Source organism: Tachyglossus aculeatus, chromosome 6 (genome assembly GCF_015852505.1).
Source record: "Tachyglossus aculeatus isolate mTacAcu1 chromosome 6, mTacAcu1.pri, whole genome shotgun sequence".
Taxonomy (NCBI): domain Eukaryota; kingdom Metazoa; phylum Chordata; class Mammalia; order Monotremata; family Tachyglossidae; genus Tachyglossus; species Tachyglossus aculeatus.
In genome coordinates, this window is record NC_052071.1 from 44680807 (window position 1) to 44703072 (window position 22266).

General features: G+C 46.5%; 1 protein-coding gene across 1 annotated transcript in view; it reads right to left on the reverse strand.

The window, feature by feature from the left end:
- The window catches only part of LOC119930032, a 31273-nt gene extending 10646 nt beyond the window's left edge, over positions 1-20627 (reverse strand). Inside the window, exons 1-5 of the mRNA XM_038748448.1 lie at positions 20567-20627; positions 20151-20264; positions 7423-9111; positions 6450-6549; positions 4884-5032 (exon numbers count right to left, since the gene is read on the reverse strand). Coding sequence (XP_038604376.1) covers positions 4884-5032; positions 6450-6549; positions 7423-9111; positions 20151-20264; positions 20567-20627 — 2113 coding nt within the window. The remainder of the gene's footprint in view (positions 1-4883; positions 5033-6449; positions 6550-7422; positions 9112-20150; positions 20265-20566) is intronic.
- Positions 20628-22266: the final 1639 nt, after the last annotated feature.

The window sequence follows — 22266 nt, forward strand, 5'->3', positions numbered from 1 at the left end:
ACGATTAAATATTAAAGCCAAAGAGCCCAATGGAGGCAGGTCAGAGACATTTTTTCTCTGCTTCACTGAAAGCCCAGGTATGCATTACAGCAATGCTTATGAAAATCCTAATCAGAACTCCCTGATTTATGACTGTGCTTGAAACTGTCAGGCTCTGGTGCCTCTCTGGGTAAAAAACTTGAATAATGATGATGATGACAATAACAATAATAATAGCATTTGTTAAGCACTTACTATGTGAGCCCACTGTTGGATAGGGACCGTCTCTATAAGTTGCCAACTTGTACTTCCCAAGCGCTTAGTACGGTGCTCTGCACACAGTAAGTGCTCAATAAATACGATTGAATGAATGTGCCAAGCACTGTTCTAAGCACTGGGGTAGATACAAGGTAATTAGGTTGTCCCATGTGAGGCTCACAGTCTTAATCCCCATTTTACAGATGAGGGAACTGAGGCACTGAGAAGTGAAGTGGCTTGCCCAAAGTCACACAGCTGACAAGTGGCAGAGCCGGGATTAGAACCCACGATCTCTGACTCTCAAGCCCGGGCTCTTTCCACTAAGCCAACACTATATAGCTAGAGGGACTACTCTGATGGTATTGACACTTGTCTACTTGTTTTGTTATCTGTCTCCCCCTTCTAGACTGTGAGCCAATTGTTGGATAGGGACCGTCTCTATATATTGCCTATTTGCACTTTCCAGGTGCTTAATACAGTGCTCTGCACACAGTAAGTGCTCAGTAAATATGATTGAATGAATGAAGGAACTACAGTCACTCTCGGCTTCAAGGCTGTCCATCCCCTCGTCCCCTCCTCCCACACCTCCCTTCTCTCCTTCTCCAGCCCAGCCCGCACCCTCCGCTCCTCTGCCGCTAATCTCTTCACTGTACCTCGTTCTTGCCTGTCCCACCATCGATCCCCAGCCCACATCCTCCCCCTGGCCTGGAATGTCCTCCCTCCACACAGCCGCCAAGCTAGCTCTCTTCCTCCCTTCAAAGCCCTACTGAGAGCTCACCTCCTCCAGGAGGCCTTCCTAGACTGATCCACCTTTTTCCTCTCCTCCTCCCCATCCCCCCGCCCTACCTCCTTCCCCTCCCCTCAGCACCTCTATATATATTTGTACAGATTTATTACTCTATTTTACTTGTACATAGTTACTATTTATTTTGTTAATGGTGTGCATATAGCTTTAATTCTATTTGTTCTGATGATTTTGACACCTGTCTACGTGTTCTGTTGTCTGTCTCCCCCTTCTAAACTGTGAGCCTATTGTTGGGTAGGGACCATCTCTATATATTGCTGACTTGTACTTCCCAAGCGCTTAGTACAGTGCTCTGCACACAGTAAGTGCTCAATAAATACAATTGAATGAATGAATTTAAGCGCTTACGATGGGCCGAGCACTGTACTAAGCGCTGAAGTAGATAGAAAATAATCAAGTCAGACATAGTTTCTGTCCCACACTGGGCTCACAATCTAAGGAGGAGGGAGAGCAGAGAAGTGAAGTGAGTGGGCCACATCTCCAAGTGGTAAAGAAGGGATTCATTCATTCAATCGTATTTATTGAGCACTTACTGTGTGCAGAGCACTGTACTAAGCGCTCAATAAACACAACTGAATGAAAAGGATTAGAATACAGGTCTCCTCATTCCCGGATGTGTTTGCTTTCTACTAGGCCATGTTGGTCCTCAGCATCATCCCTGTATGACTGGTATGGTCCCCCACTACCCCAGAATTTGGGTGTCAGATTCATTCATTCATTCGATCATATTTATTGGGCACTTACTGTTTGCAGAGCACTGTACTAAGCGCTTGGGAAGTACAAGTCGGCAACATATAGAGACGGTCCCGACCCAACAACGGGCTCACAGTCTAGAACGGGGAGATTCTCTTTCCCGCTTCAAAGCCTTATTGAAGGTCCATCTCCTCCAAGAGGCCTTCCCTGACTAAGCCCCCCCATTTCCCCTCCTCCCACTCCCTTCTGTGGCTCCCTGACTTGCTCCCTACTTAGCATCACAGCCTTTACGTATATAGCCATAATTTATTTTTATTAATATCCGTCTCCCCCTCTAGACTGTAAATTTGTTGTGGGCAGGGAATGTCTGTTATATGATTGTGTTGTAATAATAATAATAATGGTAGTTGTTAAACACTTACTATGTTCCAGGTATTGTGCTAAGAGCTGTTGTAGATACAAAGTAATCAGGTCAGACACAACACACATGGGACTCACACTCTTAATCCCCATTTGACCGATGAGGTAACTGAAGCCCAGAGGAGTTTAGCGATTTACCCGAGGTCACATAGCAGACATGTGATGGAGCTGGGGTTAGAACCCGGGTCCTCTGACACCCGGGCCCGTGCTCTTTCCACTAGGCAGTGCTTAATACACTCCTCTGCATACAGAAGGCACTCAGTAAATATGACGGATTATTGGATTATCCCCCCTTCTAGATGGTAAACCTGGTGTGGGCAGGGATTGCCTCTCTTTATTACTGAATTGTACTTTCCAAGCACTTAGTACAGTGCTCTGCACACAGTAAGTGCTCAATAAATACGACTGAATGAATGAATGGATGGATTGATTGATAGGGGAGAGACTCAGCCTCCGGCACTAATTCCGGCAATGCCAAAAACATATCCAGGGGTTGCCTAGTCCCCTTCTGGTCTTCCATCCCACCAGCATTACTATCCCGACACTCCAATCCCATCTTTACCCTCCCCCTTCCCTGGCTATATCTCCCCAGAGTTGCCTGGTCCTCAGAAATCTTTCTAATAATAATAATAACCGTGGTATTTGTTAAGCGCATTACTATCCTGACACTCCAATCCCATCTTTACCCTCCCCATTCCCTGGCCATAATAATAATAATAATAATAATGGCATTTATTTAGCACTTACTACGTGCAAAGCACTGTTCTAAGTGCTGGGGAGGATACAAGGTGATCAGGTTGTCCCACAGGGGGCTCACAGTCTTCATCCCCATTTTACAGATGAGGTAACTGAGACACAGAGAAGTTAAGTGGCTTGCCCAAAGTCACACAGCTGACAATTGGCAGAGCCAGGATTTGAACCCATGACCTCTGACTCCAAAGCCTGTGCTCTTTCCACTGAGAGCCACGCTGCTTCTCTCCCCAGAGTTGCCTGGTCCTCAGAAATCTTTCTAATAATAGTAATAACTGTGGTAAACTTGGACTTCCCAAGCGCTACTTATTGGCACATAGTACGTGCTCAGTAAATATGATTGAATGAATGAATCATTATTATTATTATTATTATTATTGTTAATCAGCCCACTGTTGGGTAGGGACCGTCTCTAGATGTTGCCGACTTGAACTTCCCAAGCGCTATTTATTGGCACATAGTAAGCGCTCAATAAATACGATTGAATGAATGAATCATTATTATTATTATTATTATTGCTAATAATCCCGCTGTCGGGTAGGGACCATCTCTAGGTGTTGCCGACTTGGACTTCCCAAGCGCTGGTTATTGGCACATAGTAAGTGCTCAATAAATACGATTCATATAAATCATGTATATATGTACATGTTTGTACATATTTATTACTCTATTTTACTTGTACATATCTATTCTATTTTATTTTGTTAATATGTTTGGTTTTGTTCTCTGTCTCCCCCTTCTAGACTGTGAGCCCACTGTTGGGTAGGGACAGTCTCTAGATGTTGCCAACTTGTACTTCCCAAGCGCTTAGTACAGTGCTCTGCACACAGTAAGCGCTCAATAAATACAATTGATTGATTGATTGGTAGTTGTTAAGCGCTTACTATGTGCCAAGCACTGTTCTAAACACTGAGGTAGATACAAGACAATCTGTTTGGACACAGTCCCTGTCCCACATAGGGCTCGCAGTCTTCATCCCCATTTTACAGATGAGGTAACTGAGGCACAGAGAGCAGAAGCAACTTGCTTAAGGTCACCCAGCAGACATAGCAGGTGTCAGAGAAGAGCGTGGCTCAATGGAAAGAGCACGGGTTTGAATCCTGGATCCGCCACTTGTCAGCTGGGTGACTTTGGGCAAGTCACTTAACTTCTCTGAGCCTCAGTTCCCTCAACTGTAAAATGGGGATGAAGACTGTGAGCCCCATGTGGTACAACCTGGTCACCTTGTATGCTCCCCAGCGATTAGAACAGTGCTTTGCACGTAGTAAGCGCTCAACAAATGCCATCATTATTGTTACTATTATTCTGGTATTAAGCGCTTACTACGTGCCAGGCACCATACTAAGTGCTGGGGCGGATACAAACAAATCAGACGTGCGGCAGCACTGGGAAATAACTCCCGGACCCGTGCTCTTTCCAGTAGGCTGGAAGCAGCGTGGCTCAGTGGAAAGAGCCCGGGCTTTGGAGTCCGAGGTCATGGGTTCGAATCCCCACTCCCCCACATGTCTGCTGTGCGACCTTGGCCAAGTCACTTAACTTCTCTGAGCCTCAGTTCCCTCATCTGCAAAATGGGGATTCAAACCGTGAGCCCCACGTGGGACAACCTGATCACCTTGTATCCCTCCCCAGCGCTTAGAACAGTGCTTGGCACATAGTAGGCGCTTCACAAATGCCATCATTAGCATTGCTTCTAGACTGTGAGGCCACTGTTGGGTAGGGACCGTCTCTATAGGTGGCCAACTTGTACTTCCCAAGCGCTTAGGACGGTGCTCCGCACACAGTAAGCGCTCAATAAATACGATTGATTGATTGATTATTATTAGGCCTTGCTGCTTTCTCCAGCTTTCTGTCCTTGGGAGGGCAGGGACCCAGACGTGGATACAGATGGACTCCTCATCGGTAGCCTCTGCCTGGTTCCACCCGGCATCTGCCGGCCTCGGCCGGAGCCGCCCTCGCCCTCCGAGGGCCACCCCCTCACCTCGAGGGACGACCACGCTGATCGGGGAAGGCCAGGCGGCCTCCATGAAAGCCCAGAGAATCGGGTGGAACAGATGCTTGGCCGGCTCCAGCTGGCGCAGACTGGAGATCCACAAGGACATGGGACGGTCCTGGGCTTGTTTCTTGGTGCTGGAAGAAAATCACAAGGACGGTCAGATGGAATTCTGCCTCCCCCTTTCTCCCAAATAAGTGGGAGCAGCAACGAAGGGAAGATGATGATGGCATTTGTTAAGCGCTTACTATGTGCAGAGCACTGTTCTAAGCGCTGGGAGGGTGACGAGGTGATCAAGTTGTCCCTTGTGGGGCTCACGGTCTTAATCCCCATTTTACAGATGAGGTCACTGAGGCCCAGGGAAGTTAAGGGACTGGCCCGAAGTCACACAGCCGACAAGTGGTGGAGCCAGGATTAGAACCCACGACCTCTGGCTCCCAAGCCTGGGTTCTTTCCACTGAGCCATGAAACGGGTTACACCAAAGAGAGAGCATTTTTCGATTTCTGCTTTTAGGCTTCAAAGAGAAAAGGCAAGAAGGCCACACGCATAGGCCAGCCCCTCTGTATCTGCGCACACGGAATAGCCCAAGTCGGGATCACGGAGGTCTTTAGCCTCGGGGAGCTTGAAGAGACCGGTTCGAGAGACCACGGTCTTGATCATCACTTTACAGATGAGGTAACCGAGGCCCAGAGAAGTGAAATGACTTGCCCAAGGTCATACAGCAGACACGTGGCAGAGCCAGGGCAACTGGCCCTGCTTTTACTTCGCTTCACATCTGTAAAATGGGGATTAAGACCGTGAGCCCCACGTGGGACAACCTTACCACCTTGTGTCCCTCCCCAGCGCTTAGAACAGTGCTTTGCACGTAGTAAGCGCTTAACGAATACTATTATTATTATTTTTCTGCCGCACATTAGACTTCTGTGCCAAAATGGTGGTCTCAGGGATTCCCAGAAATCCAGAGCGGGAATTGTGTCACCAGTCATTGGATCACCTTCTGGCCATGGTGCCCTGTTGATGCCTGATAGGAATTCTTGGCGGCTGTTTTGAATTGGCCATAATCAATCAGTCAATCAATCGTATTTATTGAGCGCTTACTGTGTGCAAAGCACTGTACTAAGCGCTTGGGAAGTACAAGTTGGCAATATATAGAGACAGTCCCTACCCAACAGTGGGCTCACAGTCTAGAAGCAGCAGGAAGCAGCATGCTTGGGAAGCAGTGTGGCTCAGTGGAAAGAGCATGGGCTTTGGAATCAGAGGTCATGGGTTCAAATCCAGGCTCTGCCACTTGTCAGCTGTGTGACATTGGGCAAGTCACTTCACTTCTCTTTGCCTCAGTTCCCTCATCTGTAAAATGGGGATTAAGACTGTGAGCCCCACGTGGGAAAACCTGATCACCTTGTAACCTCCCTAGCGCTTAGAGCAGTGCTTTGCAGATAGTAAGCACTTAATAAATGCCATCGTTATTATTATAAACACCTTCTGATGATTGCCTGCCCCATCGTCGAAGGAGTAGGGGTGCAGAGAAACCTCCGCACCAATGAAAAACTTACTTGTAAGCCTTCTCCACTGCATCGGGTCGATTGCAAGCTGCTACCAGCACATAGACCGTGTCTGTGGGAATGCCACAGGCTCCTCCATTTTTCATGATTTCTACATTAGGAAAACAAGAACAGATGCAAGATTGGTGGTCGCACAGCCCTCCGGATGCTCAGGCCACCTCGAAGAGAAAAAAAACGGAGGCACAGAGAGGCAGAAGGACCGGCAAAATGTCACACAGCAACTTGCGGATAGAAATGCGTTCGGAATTCAGAGCCCCTGAGGCTCTGGAAGCTTCTGGTGGGCAGGAATTGGGTTTTCTTCTGAGTTGGCTTCCTTTAAAGCTGTCAATTCTTTATGGGTGGGGATCGTGTCTGCCAGCTCTATGGTATTGTACTTTCCCAAGTGCTTAGTACAGTGCCCTGCACATTCATTCATTCATTCAATCAATCGTATTTATTGAGAGCTTACTGTGTGCAGAGCACTGTACTAAGCGCTTGGGAAGTACAAGTTGGCAACATATAGAGACGGTCCCTACCCAACAATGGGCTCACAGGCCATTGATGATGCCCACAGTAAGCGTTCAGTAAATACCATTGAAATATTGATTCTATTGTACTCTCCCAAGCAGTTTGTACAGTGAGCCCACTGTTGGGTAGGGACTGTCTCTATATGTTGCCAATTTGTACTTCCCAAGCGCTTAGTACAGTGCTCTGCACATAGTAGGCGCTCAATAAATACGATTGATGATGATGATGATCTGCACAGAGTACGTGCTCAGTAAATGAAACTGATGGCTTGCTTGCTATCTAAGCCACTCAACGGTATTCATTCAGTCAGTCATAGTTATTGAGCGCTTACTGTGCGCAGAGCACTGTACTAAGCACTCGGGAGAGTACATTAAAACAATAAACAGACACATTCCCTGACCACAACGAGCTTACAGGTACGGTCGCACTTTCACACAGTCCCCGGGATTTTCCTTACCTGCAATTTGCTTTACTGAAGAAGCCTTCCTGGCAGGGAGATGGGGACATCGGTTTTTTCCTCCCTGAATGCCACTGAGCTTCAGGAAAGGGCTCCCCAGGGGAAGCTGGGGGCTTTCAAAGGTGCCGTTGAATACCGAGGACATAAAGCAGTAGAAGCTCACCACCCCAAAGGTGATAGCGACGGCAGTGTCATAGCCGAGCGGCGTGGCGTCGATGGCGTCCAAGAGGAAGCTGATAAGGATGAGCTCAAAGGTGAGGGAGTAAAAAAACCAGGCGATGCTCAGGAAGAGCGAGCTGAAGATGATGAAGCAGTTCAGGACCATGATCGCCATGATGCCCACGGCCAAGTGGAAGCCCCGGGTGGTGGCACAGATGCCACCGTACCTGGCCGAGCCCCAGATGATCCACGTGATCCCGTAGAGAACGAAGGCACTGCTCTCCAGTGTCTTGCCTCGGGAGAAGGCCACAAAGCCAGGGATGAGCTGCAGAATCCCTCCGGCCACCACGACCCAAGGCAGGATAACAGCGGCAAGGGGGGCCTGCGGATCCACCGCCTTAGCGATCGCGAAAGAGGCAAGGAGGCCGCACCCGTAGCCCAGCCCCTCCGCGTCCGCGTACTTGGAGTAGCCCAGGTCGGGATCGCGGAGGTCTTTAGCCTGGCGGAGCTTGAAGAGACGGGTTCGAGAGAACAGGGCCTTGACCGTCCCCTCCCCTGTTGGGATTTTGAAGCCCGCTTTCGCGTTGTAAGAGTAGACCGCGGTCATGGAGGCCGAGGCCACGAAAACGGCCACGTCGACTGCCTGAGGACCCCCTCCGAAGAAGCCGCTGGGATGGCAGGCCAACACGACGCAGTGGGCGGTAAAGAAGAGCAAGTACAGGCCATCGAGAAGGCTCTTCCCTGTGGCGAAAAGCGCCAGGACGGAGAAGAGGAAAGCGAACACCACCAACAGTGGCACGGGAAAAACCGGTTCCTCTGTCTGCCAGGTCCTGTACAGGAGGGAATAGCCTCCGGCAAACTTCAGGACTGAGGCGAAGCCGAAGAACGTGGCGGCCGGCAGGTCGAAAGAGCGGTAGGAGAAAATGCAAACCCCCAGTTGGTAAACGCCTGCTGTCCAGAGCCAAGGCACTTGACCCGCAGACAGATCATCGCTCACTCCTAGAAGCCTACACCCAAAGACGCTGGCAGAGATCATGTTGGAGATCAGGCCGACGACCGCCAAGTCATTCACGTTCCCACCGTGGCTTCGACCTCGGCCTCTGGATTGTTGACTTTTGGGTCCCTGGGTCCCTGGAAGGGTAACCCTCCCACCGGTGAGAAAGTCAAGGACCCTCCCTATCCCGAAATAGAGCCCAACGAGGCAGACGATCAGATGGTTGCCGGCCGTGGCCGAGGAGCCGAAGGCAACGTCGTAGAGCCTGGCGATGTCATGGGCGCAGGCGAGTGAGATGGCACAGGACACCATGGCCGGGGGAACGTCCTTCTGCAGAAACCCGACCACCCCCAAGATGAAGAGCGCCAGGCTGAAAGCTGCCAACCCTGGGACGGTGGCGTTACGGAAATCAACGGCTTTGGGCAGCACCCCTTGGCCCCCCAAGATGCAGCTGAGTCCGTAGCTGCACCACAGCATGGAGATGGCCAGGCAGAGGGAGACAAACAACGGTGTACTTTTCCGGCTTCTCCGAACCCCTGTAGAGAGAAGATGAAAATAAGAAAATCATTATGCTCAGAGAAGACATAATAATAACGGTATTTAAGGGCTTACTATGTGCCAGGCGCTGTACTAAGCGCTGGGGTGGATACAAACAAATCGAGCTGGACACGTTCCCCGTCTCATGAGGGGCTCATGGTCTCAATCCCCTTTTTAGGTCAGGTGCAGAGAAGTGAAGTGACTGGCCCAAGGTCACACAGCAGACAAGCAGTGGAGCCGGGATTAGAGCCCTATCCACCATGCCACACTGTTTCCCGTAATATGTTTGTACAGATTTATTATTGTATTTATTTTCCTTGTACATATTTACTATTCTATTTATTATGTTAATGATCATCATCATCAATCGTATTTATTGAGCGCTTACTATGTGCAGAGCACTGTACTAAGTGCTTGGGAAGTACAAATTGGCAACATATAGAGACAGTCCCTTGATGTGCATCTAACTTTAATTCTATTTGTTCTGACAATTTCTCGACCGTGATCCCGCTGTTGGGTAGGGACCGTCTCTATATGTTGTCAACTTATACTTCCCAAGCGCTTAGTACTGTGCTCTGCACACAGTAAGCGCTCAATAAATACGATTGATGGATTGATTGACTTGACACCTGTCCACATGTTTTGTTGTGTTGTCTGTCTCCCCCTTCTAGCCTGTGAGCCCGTTGTTGGGTAGGGACCGTCTCCATATGTTGCCGACTTGTACTTCCAAAGCACTTAGTACAGTGCTCTGCACACAGTAAGCGCTCAATAAATATGATTGAATAAATGAATGAATGAATATGAGATACCCACATGGAATAAGGGGTTGCATCCAATCTGATGACCTTATATCTACCCCAGCTTGTAGAATAATAATAATAATGGCATTTATTAAGCGCTTACTATGTGCAAAGCACTGTTCTAAGTGCTGGGGAGGGTTCAAGATGATAAGGCTGTCCCACGGGGGGCTCACAGTCTTCATCCCCATTTTACAGATGAGGAAACTGGGGCCCAGAGAAGTTAAGTGACTTGCCCAAAGTCACACAGCTGACAAGTGGCAGAGCTGGGATTTAGAACAGTACAAGCGCATACAAATGCAATAATAATAACAATAATAATAATAACAATAAAAATTACTCATTGCTGCCTTGAGGACCATGGGCCCAAGGTGCTGACTGGGTTAATCTATATATCTATAGATTGTGTATATATCTATAATTCTATTAATTTTCATTCATTCATTCATTCATCATATTTATTGAGTGCTTACTGTGTGCAGAGACTGTATTAAGCGCTTGGGAAGGACAAGTAGGCAACATATAGAGACGGTCCCTACCCAACAACGGGCTCACAGTCTAGAAGGGGGAGACAGACAGCAAAACAAAACATGTGGACAGGTGTCAAGTTGGCAGAACAAAAAGAATTAAAGCTAAAGGCACATCATTAACAGAATAAATAGAATAATAATATGTACAACTAAAATAGAGTGATTAATGTGTACAAACATATCTACAGGTGCTGTGGGGAGGGGAATTAGGTAGGGTGAGGGGGATGGGGAGGAGGAGAGGATAACGGGGGCTCAGTCTGGGAAGGCCTCTTCAATCATATTGAGCGCTTACTGTGTGCAGAGCACTGTACTAAGCACTTCTTGGAGGAGGTAATCTCTCAGTAGGGCTTTTGATGGTATTGACACCTGCCTACTTGTTCTGTTTTGCTGTCTTTCTCCCACTCCTAGACCATGAGCCTGTTGTTGGGTAGGGACTGTCTCTATATGTTGCCAAATTGTACTTTTCAAGCGCTTAGTACAGTGCTCTGCATACAGTTAGCGCTCAATAAATCCAATTGAATGAATGAATCATAATAGTAATTGTGAGATTTTCTAGACTGTGAACCCACTGTAGGGTAGGGACCGTCTCTATATGTTGCCAACTTGTACTTCCCAAGCGCTTAGTACAGTGCTCTGCACACAATAAGCGCTCAATAAATATGATTGAATAGTAAGCATTCAATAAATATGATTGAGGGAATGAATGAATTTGTCCAGTGCTTACCAAGAGCCAAGCCCTATACTAAGCCCTGAGCAGATGCAAGATAATCAGGTCAGACACAGTCCCTGTCCCACTTGGGGCTCACAGTCTACAGTAGGAGAGAGAACAGGTATTTAATCCTCATTTTACAGATGAGGAAACTGAGGCAGAGAGAAATTGAGCGAGCTGCTCAAAGTCACCCACAGTATGGCCTAGTGGATAGAGCACACGCCTGGGAGTCAGAAGGAACTGGGTTCCAGTTCCGGCTGCCCCACGTGCCTGCTGTGTGACCTTGGGCTAGTCACTTCACTTTACTGAATCTCTGTTACCTCATCTGTAAAGTGGGGATTAAGACTGTGAGCCTCATCTGAGGCCTAGACTGTGTCCACCCTGACTAGCTTGTATTTGCTCCCATGTTCAGAACTTCGCCTGGCCCATAGTAAGTGTTTAATAATAATAATAATAATAATAATAATAATTATGGCATTTATTAAGCGCTTACTATGTGCAAAGCACTGTTCTAAGCGCTGGGGAGGTTACAAGGAGATCAGGTTGTCCCACGGGGGGCTCACAGTCTTCATCCCCATTTTACAGATGAGGGAACTGGGGCACAGAGAAGTTAAGTGAATTGCCCAAAGTCACACAGCTGACAATTGGCGGAGCCGGGATTCGAACCCATGACCCCTGACTCCAAAGCCCGGGCTCTTTCCACTGAGCCATGCTGCTTCTAATCAATCAGTCGTATTTATTGAGCGCTTACTGTGTGCAGAGCACTGTACTAAGCGCTGGGGAAGTACAAATTGGCAACATATAGAGACGGTCCCTACCCAACAGTGGGCTCACTACCACATTTACAAAAAAAAAGACTGGCAGAGCAGATATTAGAACTCAAGTCCCCTGACTTCAAGGCCTGTGTAATAATAATAATAATGGCATTTATTAAGCACTTACTATGTGCAAAGCACTGTTCTAAGCACTGGGGAGGTTCCAAGGTGATCGGGTTGTCCCACGGGGGGCTCACAGTCTTCATCCCCATTTTACAGATGAAGTAACTGAGGCACAGTGAAGTGAAGTGACTTGCCCAAAGTCACACAGCTGACAACTGGTGGAGCCAGGATTTAAACCCATGACCTCTGACTCCAAAGCCCGGGCTCTTTCCACTGAGCCATGCTGCTTCTCTACTTTGCAGTCCATGAAGATTATTGCTTTTATTCTTGGTGTAAAGTGAGGAAAGAGAGGTGAAACCATTTTAAATAATATTAATAATAATTCTGGTATTTGAGCACTTACTGTGTGCCAGGCACTGTACTAAGCAGTGGAGAAGCAGCGTGGCTCAGTGGAAAGAGCCTGGGCTTTGGAGTCAGAGGTCATGGGTTCAAATCCCGGCTCCACCAATTAGCTGTGTGACTTTGGGCAAGTCACTTCACTTCTCTGTGCCTCAGTGACCTCATCTGTAAAATGGAGATGAAGACTGTGAGCCCCATGTGGGACAACCTGATCACCCTGTATCCTCCTCAGCGCTTAGAACAGTGCTTTGCACATAGTAAGCGCTTAATAAATGCCATCATTATTATTATTATTATAAGCACTGGGGTGGATACAAGGAAATCTGGTTGGACACAGTCTCTGTCCCACGTGGGGCTCACAGTCTCAATCCCCATTTTGCAGATGAGGGAACTGAGGCCCAGAGAAGTGAAGTGACTTGCCCAAGGTCACACAGCAGACAAGTGGCAGAGTCAGGATTAGAACCCATGACCTTCTGACTCCCAGGACCATACTTGTAATAATAACAGGATTTTTTTATTAACTTATGTTCTGTGCACTGGGTTGGACACAATATGATCAGATACGAGAAGCAGCGTGGCTCACTGGAAAGAACAAGGGCTTTGGAGTCAGAGGTCATGGGTTCAAATCCCATCACCACCAATTGTCAGCTGCGTGACCTTGGGCAAGTCACTTCACTTCTCCGGGCCTCAGTTACCTCATCTGTTTAATGGGGGTGAAGACTGTGAGCCCCCAGTGGGACAACCTGATCACCTTGTAGCCTCCCCAGCACTTAGAACAGTGCTTGGCACATAGTAAGCACTTAATAAATGCGTGGCTTAGTGGAAAGAGCACGGGCTTTGGAGTCAGAGGTCATGGGTTTGAGTCCCGGCTCCTCCACATGTCTGCTGTGTGACCTTGGGTAAGTCACTTAACTTCTCGGAGCCTCCGTTACCTCATCTGTAAAATGGGGATGATGACTGTAAGCCCCACATGGGACAACATGATCACCTTGTATCCCCCCCAGCGCTTAGAACAGTGCTTTGCACATAGTAAGCACTTAACAAATGCCATCATCATTATTATTATTATTATCATCATCATCAGATGCAATCTCTATATCACAAGGGGCTCACATTGGAAGCTGAGGCCCAAGGAAGTTGTAGGGAGTAGCCCAAACTCACACAGCAGACAAATGGTGGAGGTGGGATTAGAATTCAGGTCTTCCCATGACCTTCTGATGTCAGATCCGTGCTCTTTCCACCAGGCCATAACAACCTCCTTCTATCTATCCCTTTTCCAAACCTTTTAACAGTTTCCAACCTCTCCTCACCCTTTCCCACGTGACTGTGGTGATGTAACTGAAGCCTAGAACGCTGCTCAACACTTAGAACAGTGCTTTGCACATAGTAAGGGCTGACAAATACCATCATCATTATTATTATTGTTACAAATAGCCTCAAAAAGTAGAATTCCTCATCATTTTTACCTTCCCTACAGCTTGATTTCTCTTAGGTGGAGTGTGAGTGTTTTAGGTCCGGATCTGCAGGCCAGTTTTCTAGCTAGGCTTTCCCCACAAGTGGAAAATGACTCTAAAAAGTAAGCTCAGTATGGGTAGGGAATGTGTCTGCTAAATCTGTTGTATAGTGCTCTCAAGCGCTTAGTAGAGTGCTCTGCACATAATAAGCACTCAATAAATGCCATCGGTTGATTAAAAAAATAAAAGTATCCTGGTACCAACCCATAGCATACTGCCCTTTCGTGAAAGAAGTACAGGATTGCACCAGAAAGACTCCTTTATCTTTTAGAAATCATCATGGGTAGAGCATGGACCTGGGAGTAAGAAGGTCATGGGTTCTAATCCCGGCTACACCACTTGTCTGATGTGTGGCCTTTGGGCAAGTCAGTTCTCTTCTCTGTGCCGCAGTTACCTCATCTGTAAAATGGGGTTTGAGATTGGAAGCCCCACTTGGGACAGGGACAGTGTCCAACCCCATTTGCTTGTCCCAGCGCTCAACGCAGTGCCTGGCACATAATAAGAGCTTAATCAATCAATCAATCATATTTATTGAGCGCTTACTATGTGCAGAGCACTGGTATTAATAATAATTATTAATAATAATACCACCATTATAATTATTATTTTACATAATATTTAAAATATGCCAGGTTAGATTTGGTCTCTAGTAATAATAGTAATGATAATGATGGCATTTGTTAAGCCCTTACTATGTGCAAAGCACTGTTCTAAGTGCTGGGGAGGATACAAGGTGATCACGTTGTCCCATGTGGGGCTCACAGTCTTAATCCCCATTTTACAGATGAGGTAACTGAGGCTCAGAGAAGTTAAGTGACTTGCCCAAGGTCACACAGCAGACATGTGGGGGAGCTGGGATTAGAACTCATGACCTCTGACTCCCAAGCCTGTGCTCTTTTGAGTCAAGGGGACAGGGGCTTGGAGGTTTCATTTATCAAAGCTCTTTCCTTGAATGAAAATATCTTTTTAGATAGGCTTAGTAATCGTTTGTCCACAATCCTTGAGTGACCAGATTTAGCTTTGGCCATGAGTAATGTGACCAGATGTCCCAGTTGGGGCAGATGGTTATGAAATTTTGGCTGGCATTCCGCCGCCTGAATTTTGGCGGGCTTTACCCACTCAAGACTTGATTTCAGCAGTGGTGGCAGTAGTGCTATTGACTGGTAGGGAACCCTATTCCATTCACTCATTCATTCAATCGCATTTATTGAGTGCTTACTGTGCGCAGAGCACTGTACTAAGCGCTTGGGAAGTACAGGTTGGCACCATATAGGGACGGTCCCTACCCAACAACGGGCTCACAGTCTAGAAGGGGGAGACAGATGACAAAACAAAACATGTGGACAGGTGTCAAGTGGTCAGAACAAATTAAAGCTAAATGCACATCATTAACAAAATAAATAGAATCGTAAATATGTACAAGTAAAATAAATAGAGTCATAAATCTGTAAGGTGCTGTGGGGAGGGGAAGGAGGTAGGGCAGCGGGGGATGGGGAGGAGGAGAGAAAAAAGAGGGCTCAGTCTGGGAAGGCCTTCTGGAGGAGGTGAGCTCTCAGTAGGGCTTTGAAGGGAGGAAGAGAGCTAGCTTGGAGGATTTTAGACAGTCTTTTAGACTGTGAGCCCACTGTTGGGTAGGGACTGTCTCTATATGTTGCCAATTTGTACTTCCCAAGCGCTTAGTACAGTGCTCTGCACACAGTAAGCGCTCAATAAATATGATTGATGATGATGATGATTTGCGGAGGGAGGGCATTCCAGGCCAGGGGGAGGATGTGGGCCGGGGGTCAACAGCGGGACAGGTGAGAACGAGGCACGGTGAAGAGATTAGCGGCAGAGGAGCGGAGGGTGCGGGCTGGGCCGGAGAAGGAGAGAAGGGAGGTGAGGGAGGAGGGGGCGAGGGGATGGACAGCCTTGAAGCCCAGAGTGAGGAGTTTTTGCCTGATGCTTAGGTTGATTGGTAGCCACTGGAGATTTTTGAGGAGGGGAGTAACATGCCCAGAGCGTTTCTGCACAAAGATGATCCGGGCAGCAGCATGAAGTGTAGACTGAAGTGGGGAGAGACAGGAGGATGGGAGATCTACCACATCACTTATGTCCATATCCGTAATTGATTTATTTTTATGAATGTCTATCTCCCCCTCTAGACTGTAGGCTCACTGTGGGCAGGGAATGTCTACCCAGTGCCCATCACTTAATAATAATAATTTTGGTATTTGTTAAGCGCTTACTATGTGCAAAGCACTGTTCTAAGTGCTGGGGAGGATACAAGATGATCAGGTTGTCCCATGTGGGGCTCACAGTCTTAATCCCCATTTTCCAGATGAGGTAACTGAGGCTCAGAGAGGTGAAGTGACTTGCCCAAAGTCACACAGCGGACAATTGGCAGAGCCGGGATTTGAGCCCATGACCTCTGGCTCCAAAGCCCGGGCTCTTTCCACTGAGCCACACTGCTTCTCTTAATACAATAACTCTTAATACAGTGTCTGCACATAGTAAGCGCTTAACAAATACCATCATTATTATTACTCTCCCAAGTGCTTAGTACAGAGAAGCAGCGTGGCTCAGTGGAAAGAGCATGGGCTTGGGAGTCAGAGGTCGTGGGTTCTAATCCTGGCTCTGCCACTTATCAGCTGTGTGACTTTGGGCAAGTCACTTCACTTCTCTGTGCCTCAGTTACCTTATCTGTAAAATGGGGATTAAAAGTGTGAGCCCCACGTGGGACAACCCGATTACCTTGTACCCCCCCCAGCGCTTAGCACAGTGCTTGACCCATAGTAAACATATAACAAATGCCATCATTATTATTATTACAGTACTCTGCACACCATAAGTGCTCAACAAATATGGTTGATTGATTGATTACCACAGATAACAACCCCAAGTCTACCCTGGTGGCAACATCCGTGGGGAAAGGTGTGACTGCGGAGTCATTCATTCATTCGGTTGTATTTATTGAGTGCTTACCGTGTGCAGAGCACTATACTAAGCTCTTGAGAGAATATAATGCAACAATAAACACGCATTCCCTGCCTCAAATGAGAGTCATTCTCTACCCTTATGGGGGCTTGCCCCCTTACTGCTGACGTTGACTTCCATACCCTCCACGACCTTCGGATTTCAGTCCACGGTCAAGGAGGAAATGATCTCAGAAGTCAGTCAGCAATAGGGAACATGTCACTGGGAGAGGGGTGGGAGGAAAGGTTGTATTACACCTTACTGCCGCCATTCCCAATCTATAAATCATATTTATTGAACGCTTACAGTGTGCAGAGCACTGTACTAAGCAGCGTAGTAAGAAGTAACAGTAACGATAAATAGTAACAGCATAGGCAGTGCTGGGAAGCAGCGTGGCTTAGTGGAAAGAGCACGGTTTGGGGAGTCAGAGGTCACGGGTTCTAATCCCGCCTCTGCTACTTGTCAGCTGTGTGACTTTGGGCAAGTCACTTCACTTCTCGGTTCCTGAGATACCTCAGCTATGAAATGGGGATTAAGACTGTGAGCCCCATGTGGGACAACCTGATTACCTTGAATCTACCCCAGCACTTAGAACAGTGCCTGGCATATAGTAAGCGCTTAACAAATACCATCATTATTATTACTAAGGGTTTGGAGGAGTACAATCGAACAGAATTTGTAGACGCATTCCCTGCCCACAATGAAGCTTCCATTGCCACCAGTGAAACAGCTCTGGTGACGGGAAATAGAGAGAGGAGGGAGCAGGGAGCAAATAGTGACACTTTTAGCCCATTTCTGCTTCTCAGGTTCAGCCTGTTGCATCATTCCTGGTCCTATTCTTGTTTTCTCTTTGTTCTTTGGTTGTTGGTTTTTATAGGTAGTCGTTAAGCGCTTACTATGAGTCAAGTACTGTAGTAGGCACTGGGTTAGATACAAGGTAATCATGTTGGATACAGTCCATGTCCTGCGTAGGGCTCACAGTCTTAATCCCCATTTTACAGATGAGGGAACTGTAAAGCACAGAGGAAGTGAAATCATCATCAATCATCAATCGTATTTATTGAGCGCTTACTGTGTGCAGAGCACTGTACTAAGCGCTTGGGAAGTACAATTTGGCAACATATAGAGACGGTCCCTACCCAACAGTGGGACTTGGCCAAGGTCACACAGCAGACCAGTGGAGGAGCTGGGATTAGAGAGCAGGTCTCCTGACTCCCAGCCCCAGGCTCTTTCCACAGAGCCCCAAGAATGATTCAGCCACTCAGTACAGTGCTCTGCACTTACAGTGTAAATGGTCAATAAATATGATCGATTGATTTAATTCACCCATCATCATCAATCAATCAATCGTATTTATTGAGCGCTTAGTGTGTGCAGAGCACTGTGCTAAGCTTTTGGGAAGTACAAGTTGGCAACATATAGAGACAGTCCCTACCCAACAGTGGGCTCACAGTCTGAAAGGGGGAGACAGAGAACAAAACCAAACATACTAACAAAATAAAATAAATGGAATAGATATGTACAAGTAAAATAAATAAATAGAGTAATAAATATGTACAAATATGATCATCATCAAGACCATTTTCATCAGGTTTTTTATGGTATTTTTTAAACTCTTACTATTTTCCAGGGAGCCCATTGTTGGGTAGGGACCGTCTCTATATGTTGCCAATTTGTACTTCCCAAGAGTTTACTACAGTGCTCTGCACACAGTAAGTGCTCAATAAATATGATTGAATGAATGAATGAATATACACTTATTCTATAATTCTATTTATATTGATCCCTGCTTACTTATTTTGATGTGCATATATCTATAATTCTATTTATTCATATTGATGGCGGTTAACTTGTTTTGATGTCTGTCTTCCCCCTTCTAGACTGTAAGCCCAGTGTGGGCAGGGATAGTCTCTCTTTATTGCTAAATTGTACTTTCCAAATGCTTAGTACAGTGTTCTGCACACAATAGGCACTCAATAAATACGATTGATTTGAAATAGAGAAGCAGCATGGCTCAGTGGAAAGAGCACAGGATTTGGAGTCAGAGGTGATGGGTTCAAATCCTGGTACCGCCGCCTGTCAGCTATGTGAGTTTGGGCAAGTCACTTAACTTCTCTGAGCCTCAGTTACCTCATCTGTAAAATGGGGATTAAGACTGTGAACCCCACATGGGACAACCTGATCACCTTGGAAACTCCCCAGCACTTAGAACAGTGCTTTGCGCATAGTAAGCACTTAATAAATGCCATCATTATTATTATTATTATTATAATAGAGTGAATGATTGAATGAGTGCTAGGGTAGATAACAAGGAAATCAAGTTGGACATAATCCCTGTCCCAAATGGGACTGACAGTCTTATTCCCCATTTTACAGAGGAGGTAACTGAGGCCCAGAGAAGTGAAGTGACTTGCCCAAGGTCACACAGCAGACAGGTGGTGGGACTGGGATTAGAACCCAGGTCCTCCTTACTTTCGGGCCTGTGGTCCATCCACTAGGCCACACCGATTATCAGCAACCTACCATGGTCCCAGAACTGTTCTAGGTTCTTGGGAGCAAACACTCAGGCAAGGTTCCTTCCCTCCAGGAATTTTAACTCCTGCTGATTGCCCTCCCTTCTTTGGTAAAGATTTCCAGGATTAAAGAAAAAAAAAAGTTGAATCCAGCTGAAGGAAGAGGCTTTGATTTGATCCTCAAAATGGAAATCGGAAACTCTCGTTGGAACTCTCAAGCAATGAAAGCAATCAGGACTATAAATAGTACAAGTGTATGTTCTGGCTGCATGAAGAAGCCCAGCATAAAAACTACCCATTCCTTCTGTCACGTTCAAAGAGGAAGGACCAAGAGATTGAAGAGTCAGTGGCTTTATTTCCCTCTAGTCGATCTAGATGAGTCAATTAGTCTTGACTCAGACTGGCCAATCCTTTCTCTAACCTTCCCTCCCCACCACAAATATATTCCATGGTTTTCGCCCTTCAACATCCTGTTATGTGCCCAAGCCTGAATTCTTGCAAAGCATTTCTTAGTACGCTCTAATGCCAGAGGAAATAAACACGCCTCTTTTTTTTGTTAGACATTTCCATCTGCAGCATCCTCACGGCTGGCAGGGTTAGCATCTGACCACATTCTCCCGGCCAACCCGCCAGCGTGTCCTCAGGTAGACCCGAATCTCCAAGCCGGAGGGCACAAATCAAAACAGGAAGGAGGCGGCTGAGGTTGAGCTCAGTTTTAGACTTGCATCCGCCCACCGCCTTACCTGCATATGCCAGGAGGGCAGCTAAGATGACCAGAAGCACCCCGACAGCTGTGCTGGGGATCAGAGGGACCTCCCGGGTGAAGCTGTACGAATTCGCAGTTAGGAGGAGGGATCCTGCCAAAAGGAAAAGGAAAGCGTCAAATCTCACTGGGAGACGGAGCAGACAGGAGGCTGGGAGACTGAAAGAGAGAGCACCATCGAGTCTTTGAGATTTTCAAACACTTCGAGATTTTGTTGATTCTCAGGTGTCCTCCATTTAGGAACTGTCTGTTCTTTGTAAGTCTGTAAACGAAACGGAGCCACGAGAATGTTTAAAAAACACGGTTTCACAAACCTTCCTGATTTGAACCCCGTGTTAAACCGTACATCATTTTACACGCTTCTAAACCCACACGAGAGATGCCATTTATTCCTACCTGCAGAAATCCCCAGAAGGCCTACCGAATGATGTAGTGAATTTTCATCTCCTGATGTCATGGTTTTTCTGGAGATACCGGCGCCCACTTGAATTACCCCCAGTACCTTCTCTCTTTCTCCCTTTCTCTGCCCAGCTCTTTATATATTCATTCCTGCTCCCATGACAGTCTTCCCCAAAGTCTCCGCCCCTTTTTCCTCGCTGTGATTCTACGGCATTTTATTTCCCCAGCTAAAGAAAGAGCAGGAGAGAGCAGGAAAGGGCAAGAGTTACAAAAAGTTCCAACTCTTCTCCTCCTTCTGTGCTGCTCTCACATTTTCTAATCTAGGGATTTAACTCACTCTTCTGCAATCACCATTATATTCCCAAAATAGATTTGATTGATTTACCTCTAGTTACAAAGCTGAGTGCCTCCCTAAGAATATTTCTAAAACACCTGAAATAAAATGGGAAAAATACCCTAAACAATTCAGTACTTGGAAGGCTATGATTTAACAATTGTGGTATTTCTTAAACACCTACTAAGTTCCAAGAACTGGGGTAAATGCAGTCAGAATAGACACAGCCCCAATCCCACATGGAGTTCACAGATTAAGGGAGAGAGGGAACAGGTATTTAATCTCCATTTTAAAAATGAGTAGGCTCAGAGAAGTTAATAGATTTGCCTAAGATTGCACGGAAGGCATGTGGTTCTGTTTAGAACCCAGACTCTTCCCACAAGGCCAAACTGCTTCTCCTTCAAAAAAAAAAAAATATCAACGGTATATAGGTGGTGCAGTGCAGAATAAGTTATTTATTCTCCCTAGGTCTCAGTTTTTTCATCTGTCAAATGGGGACAATAATCCCTGTCCTGTCTATGTTTTAGGAAGAATTATGGAAGAATCAAATCACCAAAAAATTAAGCTAGAAAAGTGTCATAGATACTTAAAATTATTAACTCCTAAACTTTAAGGAAGCCATCTTCCTCTATGAAGGAAAAATGAAACCAGTAAAATGATTTTATGTTAGCATTTATCTATTCCCCAGGCTTAAACTCTTACCTCTTCTGGATGAGTTGTTTCCTCTGGTGCCAAACTACTAGAGATTATTAGTCTCCAAAAGACATTGACTGCAAATCACAAAATGACTTTTTCCGTCCAAATAAATGTATAGATGCAGAGGAGAGGAATGAAAATATGCACAAATGGGATGCAATGAATTAATCAGGGAAAACTTTCTGGAAAGAGGTAGGATTTTAGGAAGGCTTTGGAGACAGGGAGAGCTGTGAACTGGGGGGATTTGAGTGGGGACAGGGAACTCCAAGCTGAGGAAGTAGGGTGAGAGAAGGAAAGTGCTGTATGTAAATTACATATCTGTAATTTATTTCTTTGTACTAATGTCTGTCTTCACCTCTAGAATGTAAACTCGTGGTGGACAGGGAACTTCTCTGTTATATTGTACTCTCTCAAGGGCTTTAGTACAGTACTCTGCACAAGTTAAGCGCTCAATACATATGATTGATGACATTCAGAAGGTAGGTTTGGGAGGAGCAAAGTGAAGAGACTGACTCTTTCTTGGATTCTGGGTCTTGCTTCCCAAGGTAAGCAAGCAGTCTCTCAGGGCCAGTTAGGAGATCAGCATGGCAAATGGAAACCAGTTGCAGTCCACACTAGCTAATCAGGGCACTGGATAATCTGGGCCCTGGACTACAAAGATTTTCCC